At 46.2% G+C, this 15,808-nt stretch overlaps 1 protein-coding gene across 2 annotated transcripts; it reads right to left on the bottom strand.

The window, feature by feature from the left end:
* Positions 1 to 8,906: 8,906 nt before the first annotated feature.
* On the bottom strand, positions 8,907 to 13,269 carry LOC100981552 (TP53-target gene 3 protein). Of its 2 annotated transcripts, none has more exons than XM_008966558.5 (3): positions 11,412 to 13,269; positions 10,443 to 10,733; positions 8,907 to 10,230 (listed from the first exon to the last, which is right to left on the bottom strand). In XM_008966558.5, the coding sequence occupies exons 1-2, from the start codon at positions 11,771 to 11,773 to the stop codon at positions 10,631 to 10,633; spliced, it is 465 nt and encodes a 154-aa protein (XP_008964806.4). In that variant the 5' UTR covers positions 11,774 to 13,269; the 3' UTR covers positions 8,907 to 10,230; positions 10,443 to 10,630. The 2 variants fall into 2 exon arrangements, with proteins under 2 accessions (XP_008964806.4, XP_008964851.4); XM_008966603.5 differs by having other exon boundaries at positions 8,907 to 10,222.
* Between the last annotated feature and the right edge of the window lie 2,539 nt (positions 13,270 to 15,808).

Genomic DNA, 15,808 nt, shown 5'->3' with positions numbered 1-15,808 from the left:
TTAGATATCCACGTAACAGAGCCTCAACTCCTTCATCCTCAGATGTAAAGGCTAGTGAAGACCAAATAAGCCTTGAAAGGTAATTCCCCTAAAAAGGCAGAATGTCTTAGGCTTTGGCCTCTCCCCTTCAAGCACAACGAGATCATAAACTCTCTTTTGACTTCTCACTATGCCCAGAACTGGAACAAGGCTCCTGACTCCACAGCCTCACCTTTCCACCCTTGTACCTTCACTGGGCAGACAAAAGACGAGAAGACCTGAACTCTGGGACAGTCTGGGGAGAAAAGAATCCAAAAAGGGTTGAGGAGGCAAGGGCTGAGCTCCCATGGGTGCCCCGGCCCAAAGGTGCAGGTCCAGGTGGCATTCAGTGCAGGTTCTTCAATGCCACTGGAAGGCATGAAAAACCCACTGTAGCTGCTGCTTCTTCCTTTTCTTAAGCTCTGAAAATGCAAACACTTTTTCAAGGTTTTCAGATATGCCCAGGTACCCCCAACTGAAAAGGAGGATAATGGCATTGTTCATCATGGCTTATTGTCTTGCCCAGGCAGGAGCCAGCCCCTGACTCGCCAATCCAGCTGCCCCAGGCTGGAGGCGATCCTGTCGAGCCTCCTCCCTGCAACTCCACTCCTCTTTTTTCTCTTCCTCAACCACCGGCATACTTTTGGTCATCCTCCTTGTTGTCACAATGGGGGCGTGATACCATAAAGACCTGGGAACCCCAGTGATCTCAGGTCCCGCAGGGGTCAGGTGAGCATATAGGAAGTCCAGAAGGACAGTCATCTGCCACCTCCAGTTAAAAAAGAACAAAACCCTCGCACTCCAGGAATGAGTCAAGAACCCAGCGAAGGCCACAGGTCTAGCCCACAACCACCTGGGTATGTAGGGTCCTCCAAGGCTCACGCTTGTGTCCTACAGGCTGGAGCCCATGCGAGCGTCTGCAGTCTTTGTTCTGGAGGGGGAACTACTGCTTCAGCTGGTTACCCAGGTGTCCCCGATGGGGAAAGGAAGGAAATGGTGAGAATCTTCAGCACAGCGGATCACATCACCCTGGCAGAGACCAGTCCTGCCTGCGTATGGCACCAGCAGCCACAGGCTAGAGGCAGGCATGTCAGGCCTCCTCCATACAGCATCTCTCCTGCTTTTTTTTCAAATGGCCCTAATCACTTAATCTGGTCATCTTCCCTGTCACAATGGGGCACCTGGCGCTATAGACACTTGGAAAACACACAGATCTGGGGTCCTACAGTGTCCAGGTGAAGACGCCGGGAGTCAGAGAGGAAAGTCTTTTGAAGCGTCCAAAAGGAAGGCACAGGACCCCACTTGAAGAGGTGGGGTGCCCAGTGGCGGATACAGGCCCCACACATCACAGCAGTAAACAGGTAAGGCGCTCCCTGGCCCGTGCCTGTTTCCTGGAAACTGGAGCCATGCCCAGGCTGGGAGTCACCATTCCAGACACTGAATAAGCTGTTGGGCTGGCTGCCTCACCCAGCACCCGGCCACACCAGAGAGAATCTTGGATGCTGCTTTCCCACAGGCTGTAGTGCCTTCCAAGTTAGGCCACCCTAATAACACTTCTCCCACAGGGACTCCACGGTGTCCAGCTCTCCAGCCTGGGGTTTCTCATCACCAAGTGATTCCAAAAGAAACGATCTACAATGGCATGACTAAGTTCCAGAAACAAATAAACAAAATACTGAGGGAAGCCCGTTGGTCACTTTGATTCTTCAAAGGTGACAATTGTCCCTCCCTGAAATCTTAAGAGTGCATGAACAGGCTATTCTAATGTAAATGAAATTCACACTAAAACTGATTGAAAGATGATTCTGTTTCCAAGGTACTTTGTATTCTCAAATTGCATCTGCTTACCCTGGCCCCCTCAAAATGGAAGAGTGATGACTATTTGTCTTCGTAGCACTGTGGGGACACAGAGCCTTAAATGGAAGAGTGTCAAAAGCAACATTCCATAAAGGGCTGTCACTTCCAATTTTCAAGCAAGGTTGGAAACCAACCATGACGTATGAAACACTGTTGGCCAAAGTGCACAATTAGTAATACAAAATGAATAATATAAACTATTGTAAATACGTGTGGACATCGTGGCAATTTGGACATCAAAAAACACTGCCAAATTCAGAAAGAGGAAGCTGTAAACTCATGGCTGTTAGGAAGCTTAACTTCTGTGTACTAGAACCTATCAAAATTAAATTTCTCCATGTCAATCCGTCCAAACAAACATTGAGATGTTTATTTCTATATAATTCCTATTGAATCCTACTGGGCAGGACCCTTCTGGCCCCATCCTCACAGCACTGGTGCAGTGAAACTGCCCTTGCTCCTGCTTCCCCCTATATTGTTAGGAGTGGAAATATTTAGTAACAGGGTGGATTGGGAGGCTACTGAGGCCTCCTGCGTGGGTGGGTCAGGTCTCCTGCAGCCCAAACCTTTTTACAATAAATAAGTTATAGGTAAAATTAGAAAAAAATTAAAAAATGGAACTCATTCTGTTTCTTTGCTCACCACAAAGAGAAACACAGCATCTAGAGATGTCTGTTGGAGCCAGGCTTGTCCTGGGAAAGTAAGAAGTGCTGAGCAGGAGCCCTGGGGATGGAGGGCAGGTGAGATGGGGCTCCCAGGAAGATGCAGCCAAGCCTGGCTCACTCAGGCTGGCAGGGGCCCTCTGAAGGCCAGGAAAGTTGGCCCAGGACACTGAAACTCAAGTGGCTCATCTGGGCCAAAGATCTGACCAGGTCGCACTGAATCTCATCAGCCCTGCCAACTGGAGGTCTGATCAGCCTTGAAGATCTTGCTCACTGGAGGCAGACAGCTGGTGGATGGGTCAGGAGAGCTGCCTACTGCCAATGCAGGAGTCCACTCAGTGTAGGCCCGCTGCCCCACTCAGTGGCCTGGATAACCTGCTGAGGCTGCAGCTTCTTCCAGTTTTTGAGCAATAGGGGCATGCATCATTTCCGAAGGTTTTCAGGCAATCCCTGGTGACCTCTGGCAGGGGGTGGTTATCTTGGCAATCTCCAGCAGGGCCTATGGACTTGCTCCCAGGCAACACCCAGCAATCCCTGTGCCCACCCAGGCACTAAGCATTTGTGGTGGGGCTTTCTGGAAGCTCGCCTTCTCCTGCTGGCTCTTCATTTTCCCCACCCCGGTACTTCTGGCCATTCTCCCTGTCATCATCACAATGAGACAGCTGGGTGCTGGAGACTCAGAAACTGCCATGCAGACCTTGAGTCCTTCCCAGGCCCAGCCAACAGGGCAGAGACTCCAGGAGAAAAGTCATTTTCACCTCCTGAAGGACCAGAGCTGACCAGGTACCTAGAAGCTGTGCCCCACTGCAGGCTGCCAGTGGAGCTCATGACAAGGCCGGAACGTGAAGCACTCCCTCGTCTGTCCTTTTTTCCTGAAGGCTGCGGCTTGCCCGGCCAATGTCACCCTTCAGGACAGGGAATCAGAGCTTTGCATGGCTGCCTTACCCCACCAGGGCAGCGCCACAGAGAATCATGGCTGAGGCTTTCCTGTGGGCTGCAGTGCCTGCCCCTTTAGGGTCCCCACAAAAACACCTTTCCTGCAAATAATCCACCGTGTCCTGCTTGCCAGCCTAGGCTTCCTCATCAGTTGGTGATTTCAATGAAAACAAACTACAGTGGAATGAACAAGTTCTAAATCAGGAACACACAAAGAATCTGTGGAAAGTCCATTTGTCATCTAGATTTTTAAAAGATACACATTTTCCCTTCTTGTTATATTCAGTAGTGCATGAAGCCAATATTCTAATAGATGTGCAACTCACACTAAAGCTGACTAAAGGGTGAATTCTTATTCTAAGGTACTTTGTGGTCTCAAATTTATCTGTTCCCACCCCCAGAACCCCATTAAATCTGAATAATTATCATTGAGAGCAGATGTAGAAAGAAACTAGCTAGGCAGATAGAGCAAAGAGTTCTCAACAGAACGTCCCTTCTAACAGAAAGCAACCCAGGAATTCACTTCTCTTTAACAAAGAGCAGCCTGGAAAATTGGGCTGCAATCATACAAAAGGAAGCTGGAAGCTTGTGTGGGCAGGGATGCCTGCAGCTGCATGGGTAGAAATGACCACCTTGGGCCAGACATATCCAACATGGGGGGCCCCACCCCTCTTTGTAGCATATGCACAGTAGAAAAGAGATAAGCAACTTGGAGTAGCTCCGGCTGAGAATCTGCCTGCATAATAAAAGGTTGGGGTGTGAGCTGCCAGAGATTCATGCTCTAAGCAGATGACACACCTGGTCCTAACCAGTTTTTCATGCCCTATGTGGATAACATACCCCCTCCCACTAGCTCATCTATAAAAACACTTGTATTTCACTGCAGAATGGCAACTCTTTTTTTCTGGATCCCTCTCTGCAGCAGAGAGCTGTTCTCTTTTTCTCACCCATTAAACTTTTGCTCTAACCTCACCTTTGGCATATCTGTGTCCTTGATTTCCTCGGTCCTGACACCAAGAAGTTCAGGTGTAACCCCAGAAGACAAGGCCAGTTTATCATGACTTGTCTCATTGCCTCTTGGGACATAGAAACATCAATGAAAATGTGTCCAAAAGGACATTTCATAAAGTGCTCTCTCTTCCAATCTTCAAGCAATGTGGGACTATCCATCATATATAAAAAACTTGTGGCTGAAATGCACAATTTCTAATACAAAAATGAATGCTATATATTACTCTATGTATGTGTATTATGGCCATTCAGACATTGTCACACATTGCCACATTTAGATAGAAGAACCTGTGAACTTGTGGCTGTTAGGAAGCTTAACTTGTGCATACTGTCACCTATGAAAGTTAGTTTTCCCTGTGTTTCTTGAAACCAACCTTGAAATGTCCATTTGTACACAATTTCTATTTATTCCCAGCGAGGTTCACCCATCTGGCCCCACCCTTACAGCCCTGGTACCAATGGAATTGCACTTGCTTATGCTTCTTCAAATTTTCTTGAGGTCATAAACATTTAGTGACAGAGTGGAATGAGAAGGTACTGAAGCAAGGGCTGATGCCTTCTGGGTAGATGGGTAGAGATCTCCTGCAGCCTGGATATCTTCAAAATAAGTAGGTTATAGGTCAAGTTAGAGAAAAAATAATACTCTTTCTTTGAACACCACAAAGAGAAAAGCACTGGATCTAGATGTGTCTGTGAAGCCAGGCTTGTCCTGGGAAAGTGAGAAGAGCTGAGCAGGAGCCCTGGCAATGGAGGGTGGGTGAGATGTGGTCCCCACGGAGAGACCGCTAGGGTCAGGGCTTGGTACAGTGAGGCTGGCAGGGACCTTCGGAAGGCAAGGGAAGATGGCCAAGGACACAAGGCTGAAGCAACCCATCTGAGCCAAAGATCTGTTTAGGTCCTTCTGAATCTCAGCAGCCTTGCCAAGGAAGGCGTGATTACCCATGAGTATCAGAGACACTGGAGGCTGGCAGCTGGTGGGTGGGCCAGGAGGCCTGACTACTGCACAGGTGTGATTTCACTGGCAGGCCAACTGCAGGGAGTGGATAAAGAGAGAGCTCTGTGTGGGAATCTCTCTCGGTGGATCATCGGAGAGGTGAAGTCTTCTTCATAGCCTCAAACCCAATTTGTGGGATAGCAATTCCAGTGAAGCTGGGACAAGCTGGCACTGCTCAACCAGGCCTCCCAAGATACCAGGTTTCTTTCCACCACAGCTGGGCCTGGATTGGGATGTGAACATCTATCCCAGAGTCCAGAGGATGGGACCCTGGTCAGTGATGGTGCTGGTGTGTGGTGTGAAGCCAGGTAGGGCAGACTCTTCAGGTGGGAGGAGAAGCCAGCCTCTCCTGTGGGCTCCTGGGCAAGTCAACACCCTCTTTGGGCCTGTCTCCTCAACTGGAAAATGCAGAAAGCCTGTTGTGCAGGCCTCACAGGGTCATGATAAGGGGCAAAGGATGAAGGAAACTTCAGAATTCTTGTGCCCACCTCTTCCTGAGAGGGATGATGGTGAGAACAATGGTGATAGCCACATGCAACTGAGTCCTCAGGAGGTACTGTGAGGAAGGTGTTGTTCTCATCACACTTCCTAGATGAAAAAACAGTTTCAGGAAGGCCTGGCTGCATGCCCAAGGTTACACACACAGTGAGTGTTAAAGCTGGGAGTAAATCTAGAATCAGGGCTCACTGGAGCTGGTGGGAGCATTACACCAGCTGACTCAGGCAGTTATCCAAGATCTGAGGTCGCTGGGGCTGGAGTGTAACTGTGAGACAGGCACAGTCTCACTGACCCTGTTTCTGACTCTACTAGGTAGGAACCTTTTTAAAGAGTCCAGATGGGGCTGCAGCAGCAGGTGAATTGGCCTATGGTAGGGAGGGGCTCCAGAGAGTCAAGGACAGGGCTCCTCCCTCCCAGCTGGAGTTCTCCGCATCAAGAGACCAGGGTGTCTTCCTCCTCCAGCCCTGCATGTGCCACAGTGCTTGGAATGCCTTCATTAGAGAGACTAGAGAAAGGGCCTGGGAGAGCTAGGCTCAGAGTAGATTAGACGAAGAGTAAGGGTGGGGACGATCTGACTTTGTGACTTATTAAAATCACACCATAGAGGTAACTAAGAAGTGCTTAGCGTCTTTGGAGGTCAGCTGTGGAAAGAGGAGGGAAAGATTTTGGGCAAGGAGGTGAAAGGTCCTTGGATGCTCTGAGTGAGAGACTTGGGTACGGGGGTCAAGGAGAAATAGGTTGGTGAGAGTTCAAAGGAGAGGTCTTGTGCAGTTAGCTGAGAATTGATGCTCATCACTGCTACCACCTTGATAACACAGGCTGCTGTGCCCCCACTCCCCTCCCCCCCACCCCCCGCCCCGGGCACACTTCTCAACAACCTGCAGATGCTGGAAATTGCCATAGAGGATTATATAGATGTGAGAGAGACTGGGGCAGGCAGGCAGGGTGGGGACCAGGATCCTGAAGCTTGCCAGGACAGAGTCCTGGACTGAATCCTGAGACTGCAGCACTCAGCAAACCCCTTTCCTGAGAGCCTACCAGATGCCCCTGTAAATGGCAGTGTCAGTTCCGTCTTATCTATGAGTGACGGAGCCTCCAGCAAAGACACCAGTTCCTGTTCCTTGAGTAGTAAAGCTGCAGAGCTAAGTCTCAGTCTCTGCCTTAGCTGGTACCCATTGCTGAAGAGAGAAATTGGGCCCCTCCTAAGACAGGCAGGTCCTAAATTGTTGAGTAACTTCTTTGTTTCCAAGGCCTTTGTCTCCCTGTCTATCATCACAGAGAATCAGGGAGAAAGGTCACTGAGCCTCAGTGTCCCTTCTGTGGAGCCCAGAACCTGATGCAGGTCCAAGTCCTGTTTTATGCACATGCTCTGACCCTGGTGGCCCTGGTGGTGGTGCAGCATAGGAAGTATAAGGGATGAGGTCTAGTCCTGTGGCAGGAAGCCTTTCTCATGAATCTTGGCTGTCTACCTCCTAAGAACATATAATCAACACTAATAAAGGAAGAAGGTGAGCAGCTGGCACTGTCGCTTTAAGGGAGGGTGGGGATGTGAAAGTCAGACACCACCCTGAGGAAGACACTCCTTGGCTCCATCCTCTGCATCTTAGATTTATTGGGAAGGTTTGATACACAGAGAAGCAGGAGACCCATCCCAATGGAGGGTTTGATTAGGGGAATAGAATCAATGATAAACTCCTAGAGGAGGGACTGTTTATATCCAACTCTGAGAACAGGTTGGGGCTACATGGGATTGGAGGGGAGGGTAGGACCCCTTAAAAGAAAGGCCCTAGAAATTGTCCCTACCCTCTCACACCCCCACAAGTTCCCTTTGTCATCTTCCACCCAGGACCTGTCAGAATCCTGCCCTTCCTTCTGTCTCCAGATCAAAGTCCTCCAGGAAATGCAGCTGCTTCAGTGACAAGAGGTAATTGTCATCTTCTGACTGAGGAGGAATTTGGGGTTTGGTTCCAGTGCATGAAGCTGCACAGTCAGAATAAAAGATGAGGGCCTAGCAGATTAGCAAAGACTAGGAGAAGACTCTGTCCTGTGGCCAGCTTCAGAGAACCTGGGGCCATAGCTCCCTGGTCAACATTAGGCCTTGCTGCATGGGGACCCCTGGGCAGGCAGTGGGAAGCCTGAGGTGTGGCTCCTGGTAGCCTCACAGCTGCCACTATTTTCTGAAGCTCCTACTTGTTTTGTCAGATGGGCCCCTATTCCAGCAGGCCAGCAACACCCTCAAGACCAAGAACAGGCCATGGTGAATCTCAGGGCCATTGAGTGCCTGGGCTGGCAGGGGCAGAGTGCCTCAGGGCTCAGTGACATTTGGCCTGAGTGTTGGCTTTGGGAGTCAGACAACTGCACTGGGCTCCCAGCTTCACCATGACCAGTAATGTGTCTGGGGCCGGGGCCTCAGTGCTCTAAAACTTGAGACACCATAGTGATAAATTTTACACACCCTTCTAACTGCTTTTTCTTTTTTATCTGTCTTTCTCTATAATCACCATGTACTACTGATCTCTGTGTTTATTTAAATTAACAAGCATGTTATACAGTGTGTATTATTCTTCCTCGTGATTTCTTTACTACATTGTATGATTCCACTCTTATGAGGTACTTACAGTAGTTCCATTCATAGAAACTCAAAGTAGAAGAGTAGTTCCTAGAGGCCAAAAGGAAGGTAACGGGAACAGAGTTTGAGTTTTGCAAAATGAACAAATTTCCCTATGAATGTGGATCATGGTTGTAGAACAATGTGAGTGTGATTAATTCCTCTGTCCTGCACTTTTAAAAATTATTAAAATGGTTAATTTTATGTATATTTTACCACAATGTAAAAAAGGACTTTTTTAAATGAACAAACTGTAGATATCTGTAACAGCATAAATATCACAAATATAATATCGCATTAAAAAATTGATGTAAAAGTATCCATACTGTGTAATTTTTTATATTACACTCAAAAATCAAAACTGAGGTTCTGGCTTCCACTAATGATGAAGTAGCTAACTGAACTAACACTCTCACACAGAAAAATGATGAATCCTGGGTAAATTATTATATATCATTATAGAAACACTTCTATATACAATACATACATGAAATATGTGTATATAAAAACTGAATGCATATTTTGGCTATGCCTTCCATAGGAGAGATAAGTATTGAAGATAGAATCCAGCCCATTTAACACCCTCTTTTAAAAACAACACTCTTCACAGGGACAAAACAGAATCCAGTCTTTTTAATCCAGTCTTGTATACAGTCTCCAGGGCACAATTTCCAATTCAAGAGATGCGTGAAGACACGTGAAAATGTAATAAATACACAAGATAAAAAGCAGGCAGTAGCCATCTCCAAGATGTCCAAGATGTAAACAGCAGACAAGAATTTGAAGGCAGCTATTATAAACACGCTCATGAGGGCAAAGGAAAATATTCTCATAAATGAATAGATGTGAAACATCAGCGGAGAAAAAATAGCCATATAAAAAATGGGAAATAAAAATAATAATTTTGAGCTTTTCTATAGTTCAGAAACAGAGACATAGCAATATAATTTATCCAATCTGAGGACAGAAAAAAAAGAAGTTTAAAGAAAATGAACAGAGCCTTACAGACCTGTAGGATGACTGAGTCTGAGAAAAGGTGAGAGATAGAAAAAATCAAATGGAGTATAAAAGTAAATCAACAAAATTTAAAGAAAATAAACACAGCCTTAGAGACCCATGGAATTATTGGGTCTGAGGAGAGGAGAGAGACAGAAGAATTAGATGGGTTGCAAAAATAAATCAATAACAGCTGCAAACTTGCAAAAATTGTTCAAAAACCTGTTTTTTTTTTTTTAATCTAAAGATCCACAAACCCCCCACAAAAGTACAAATAAAACCATACCAAGGCCATATTGCGATTTAGGAAAGTAGCAGGCAGGACTTTCAATGGACTTGATATGATTTATCATTTTTACTATTTGTAAGAATGGAAATAAGTTCTTAAGAGTATTTGTCTTGGAGAAAGTCTGACGTGAGGGACAAACGACAATTATTAAAGGCAGATGACTTTCCAGACTTGTCTTAAATGTTCCATTCTTTACCTTAGAACTTATTTAAATTTGTTTCTTCCAAATACTGCAGTAATATTGATGCTCCAGAGAGATGTCCCACGGAGATTCTGCTCTTGTGCGTCTGCCCTGCACGGAGCTGAGGCAGTGTCTATCAGTTTCAGAAGCGAGTAGTCGTGCAGTACTTAACCTGAAAAACTTAATGGAAACATGAATTAAGAGAATGATCACTGTTTAGTTCTATCAGAAAACTATTAAAAGTGGTCCAAGGGGGTATTTAAAAAGAGATATTAAAGTATTTTCCAAGGGAGCCCTATTCAGGGCAGAAGCGCAGACACTATCCCTGACCTCACCACACAAACTACCCTTATGTGTTGGGAGGGACCAAGGGGCGCTCTGGTCCTGCTGACCTGCATTAATCACGGCCGGGAGGTCCACACTAAGACCCTGAGGCCTGGGAAGCAGCCTGGGTGGGGTCAGAGAAGTGGTGGATGAGGCTCCCACAGCAGCTTCCAGGGTCCCATCCCCGTAGCTGTTTCCTTAGTGGATGCAGCAGGGTCAGGCCCTTCCGCTGTGACGTTTTCTCCTCTTTATTACACTAGCGGGAAAGTCTCCGTGAGAGGCCCGACCTAGATATGGACCACAGCAGCGAGCCCGGGGGTCCAAGCGGCGCTCCTGGGGTGCAGAGGATTTGTGACAGCCTAGAGAACACAGGAAATGGTTTTGAAAAGGCAAATGGCAGGTGACTAGGGACACGATGTTTTCACTTCTGGCAGTCAAGTGACAGTTTCAGACACTCATGAGCGGGCTTCTCGAGGGGATCCCAAGGAGCCTGAGACCTGCCGGGTCTGCCGCCATTACCCTACACCTAGGGACGGGCTGCACTGCGCATGTCCGAAAGGGCAGGCCCCTTAGCCCCACCCCTAGGAATGGGTGCACTGCGCATGTGTGAAAGGGCAGGACTTTTATCCCGCCGCTAGGGACCGGCTACACTACCCATGTCTGAACGGGTGTGACAAGAGGGAGGAGCGAGAAGGGACGGGGCGGAGCGGGAGGTGGGCAAGAATAGGGGGGCGGTGCGGCCAACGTCCGGCGGAGGATCGTTACCACGGCAACGCTGCTGTGGAGGCCATGAAAGGCGAACGGCCCTTTGTTGGCTGACAGGAAATCGAGACACTCGTGAGGGGGCTTCTTGAGGCGATCCCAAGAGGCCTGAGAACTGCCACATCCGCGGCCCTTAACTCAGCCCTAGGGACGGGCCGCACTGCGCATGTCTGAAAGGGAGTGACAAGAGGAGGAGCGAAGGAGGGTGGGGCTGAGGATGAGGCGGGGTGAGAAAAGGGGCGGGTCGCGCCCAACGCTTGTCTGAGGAGCGTTACCTTGACAACCCTGCCGCGGAGGCAGTGAGAGGCCACCGGCCCTTTGTTGATCTGCAAGGTATCAAACTTCGAACATGACAAGCATAAAAGCCTGCAGCTCGAGGAGACAGGGTGTCACAATTACCAGGTGAAACTAGCCGCCCTAGCTCCAATGTCTCCTCAGCAGGAGAGATTTGGAAACAGCAAGGCTCCTCTCCGCAGGGCGAAACTGCTGGGCTGCGAAAGGCGGGACAGGGAGCGGAACCGTCTTCAACCGTTCCGGGAGTTCTGGTGTCTGGTCCGCTCCCGGCTGTTGGTCGCAGGGCAGAGGGTCTAGGATGCCAGCTGGCTGCGGGCTGGGAGATGCAGGGTGAGGCGCCCATCGCGGTGCATACTGGGAGTTGTAGTCTCTCCACCGTTCCCCACGGTGGATGGTGGGGCTACAGGAGGACAATCCCAGATTGAGACAGGAGCGGAGGCGGGGCGCGGCCGTGCAGGGAGGGGGAGGGCGGTGTAGGCGGCTTCGTTTACCAAGCTTGCTGGCCATTGATTTCATGCCAAACCCTCGCCAAGGGGATTAAATCAGGAGAGGAACTTGAAGGGCAGGCCTGGTCTCGCCAGTGAGGAGGATGTGTTGTTGGGAAGTGCACCCCGCCTTTGCCTAAATCGGGAGTGTCTGGTCCTCACTCACGCGACTTCGACTTCCCGCTGCTCAGCTCGATTTTCTTTCCCACCCGCACCCGAGTTCTTTCCAGAGCGTCACACCTCCTCCAGCCCATGGAGCCGTCTGCTTTCGTAAGTGGCTGTGGAAACTGGTCTGAGGTCCCAGACGCTGTCACTGTGCTGCTGCCCTCCGCTCTCTCCAAGCAAAGCACAAGCTGAGCCGCCTTTGAAAGACAACCACGGCCTGGCCTGGGAATGCGCAAGTTCAGAGCTTTGCAGGGAGTGACCATGGGCTGTGGCTTCGTGAATATGTCACGTTCACCAGTACCCTTTTTGCGGATGTGGCCGTGGAGCCATGAGGGGGGTAATCACTGGGTTACAAAGGTGCTGCTAAGAGCGGAGGAGAAAAACCCAATTCCCAGCCATGTGTCTGGTATGGCATTTCACCAACCCATTTAAGTGTGCAGGCCTCCAAATATCTACCTAAAGATTATGATAGATTAGGCATTTTACACTAAAAATCACTGGCTTCGTGTCCACTAAAGCCTGACTGGCCAGTGCGTAAAAGAAACAGACGATAACCTGATCCCTCAGGAACAGATGGTGTTCTAGCTTTGTGGAAGTGAATTTCAAGGTATGGAGCACTTGAGGGGTCTTTGAAACCTGCCAGGTCTCACATCTCTGCTTTTGGTGAAAAGCTCATCAACTAACAGTAGTCAGGAGTGTGCCTTTACTTCCTGGGGCTGGTCTGTTGAAATTTTGTGTCTAGACAATGGAAACATCCAGGAGCATTTCTGCTTTCCTATAGCCTCTTAATAATTGATGCCCTAAAGTCCTATATCCTTTGATTCCTGGATGGTACCAGTTTTCATGCTGTTAAATCTAATCTGCAAAAACCTGAGCGTTAATCTCCATGAATAAAAGAACTTGTTGTTTCTTATTTAAATGCTCTTTTTTCTCTTGTCTTAGATTCTGAGCAGGATTTCCAATAGGGTATTGAAAGAAGTAGTGAGAGTGGGTATCTTTTTCTTATAATAAATCTTTAAAATAATTCCAAAATTTCACCATTGACAATAATGTTAACCATGGGATTGTCCTATAGCTTATAAAGAACATATCTCTTTATTTTGAGGTATATTCTTTCTATACTTAATTTGTTATAGATTTTATTTGGAATGGATTTTAAATTTTGTCAAAATAATTTTAGGCATGCATAAAAAAGTCATGATTTTTAATCTTTTTGTTGTGTAAATAAGGACTATGGCATTTATTGATTTCCACATATTAAAATATTATTGCATCCCAGGAATAAATCCAACTTGATCATAATAAATGATCCTTTTAAAGTGCTTTTGAATTTCATTTGCAACTACTTTGTGGATGATTTTTTCATCTATGTTCATCAGGGATATTGGCCTGTAATTGTTTTTCTTGTAATGTCCATCTCTGGTTTTTGTATCAGTGTAATGCTGGCTTCATAAAATGAGTTTGGAAGTATTCCTCCTCCTTCAATTTTTTCAAAGATTTGGTTCTTTTTAAATGTTTAGTAAAATTCAGCAACAAAGTCATCAGATCTAAACTCCTTACCCATTACTGATCTATTCATATTTTCTATTTCTTTGTGCTTCAGTCTTGGTAGGTGGTACATGTCTAGAAATGTATTCATGTCTTCTCCCTTATCCCATTTGGTGGGATATCATTGTACATAGGAGTCTGTGTACATAGCAGTCTTATGACCTTTTTTTATTTCTGTTTTACCAGTTGTAATGTATTCCCTTTAATTCTGATTTTATTTATTTAAGCATTTATTTCTTAGTCTAGCTAAAGATATGTCAACTTGATGTTTTCATAAAACAAGCTCTTACATTTTTTCTACATTTTCTATTGTTTTTCTAATCTTCAGTGTATTCATTTCTGCTCCGATTTTTTTTACTAATTTTATTATCTGGGAACGTTGGGATAAGTTCTCCCTCCTCTAGTTTCTTGAGTTGTGTCATTATTTGTTTATTTGTGATCTGTTTTCTCTCTGGTTGAAGGTGTTTACTGCCACTCCATTTCACTGGGATTAGCACCCATATGCATTGTGGTCTTTTTGTTTGAGTTCATCAAACTTCTGATCCTAAGTCTGCACCTTTAGCATACTGGTAAGCAGCAGTGCTAAAAGCCTACACGATGAGTAGGGGATTTAGGATGAGAGAATTACCCAGTAAGTTTTGGGAGGGACTAATATTAAGTTATCTTTCTTTTTTTTATTTCTCATCAGTGCCTGAACCATAAGGCACAAGGAATGAGCCCCTCATCGTGAGAGTGCACGTGACAGGAGCAAAGGAAGCGGCAGCTCAGGAAAGACAAGGTCACTATTCTTGCTCCCATGACAGTAGCACTTGTTAGAGCAACTGAGTGACGTGCATAATTCTCTCCAAAGTAAAAGTCCTTTTTGTTTTTTGCAATTTTACAAAAAACCGTCCCTGGGCCTTTCCTGAGAGTGTGCAATAATAAGCAATGTTCATATGACTACCCGGGCATTTAGTAATGGTAAGCAGACCAGATGAAGTGACCACAGGGATATAGCCTGACTCTTGGTAATCAGGACTGAAGTACTCACTGATTAAGGTTCTGTGTTTTCACTGCCTTGAAAGGCAAGTGTCTTGCAAGCTGCATGCCAAACAAAGGCTAAATATGATGACACATCAGGCTGGAGCAGAGTCAACTGACCATATATATATATGTCTAGGTGATGAGTGTGCTTTAATGTGGTCAGGGAAGGCAACTCATGATAAAGGCCACAAATGGCTATTTAGACCAAAGCAAAAGCCCACCAGAAACTGGTGGCTCTGACTGAGGTGACTTTTAATGTATCATGAAATCAGTAGGCCAAAAGCAGTTAAAGTTGAGCCGATGTCCTCAGTCATGGTTGGTTAATCCAGTTTGTATTGTGAATTGTTTGATTAGCCTCCCCTTTACCCCATTGGTGAGGGATAAATTACCACCCTTGTACAACTGGAACAGTTAAAACCATGGCACCAATCATTGGACAAATGAGATTGACAGCAGTTATTCGTTACATATAATCATGGAAGAAGGAAATTATATAAGGTATGCAGACCCACACAGGGATTGCACTTGGGAGCAGAGAGAACAAACAGGGGGTGTTGGGGAAGGCTTTGTAGTATCAAGAGGGTGAGATGCACCTGGTTCCCACAGGAGGTTGTTATTGGTTGGTCTGGATAATTCTGTGACCTTGGGAGAAACTGAAACACATTATACTACCAATTGCTAAGACTACAATAACATACTATAATAGTGTAATGCTATAATGTACCATATACTGTAATACTAATGACAGTATGTTCTCCCTTTTTTGATAGATTCTCAGAAACTGTGACTTTAAGTAAAACAATGTACTATATAATAAAACCAATTTTACCTTTGGCTAATTGATATAAACAAGAGTTAATTTTCCATGGCATATAGTATTTTGTTTCACTTAAAGTCAGTTTCCAGGGACCTATCAATGATGTTAAGTGAGCACTTACTGAACATGTATTTTAGTGATGTGTAATAGAAAGTAGCTATAAAAAATATACTATTCATGTACAAAACTACATGTGGTACACATTACAGTCATGAACCACATAACAATGTTTGAGAAATTGACAGACTATATATATGAGGGTGTTTTCTTGTGAATATATATATATATATATATATATATATACCTACCTTTAAAGGCCAAAGGAGCTGAGAGTTTGAAG

The sequence above is a fragment of the Pan paniscus genome, chromosome 18 (assembly GCF_029289425.2).
Source record: "Pan paniscus chromosome 18, NHGRI_mPanPan1-v2.0_pri, whole genome shotgun sequence".
Classification (NCBI taxonomy): Eukaryota; Metazoa; Chordata; class Mammalia; order Primates; family Hominidae; genus Pan; species Pan paniscus.
Note: the sequence above shows the minus strand (reverse complement) of the source record. Positions and strands in the feature narration are given on the sequence as shown.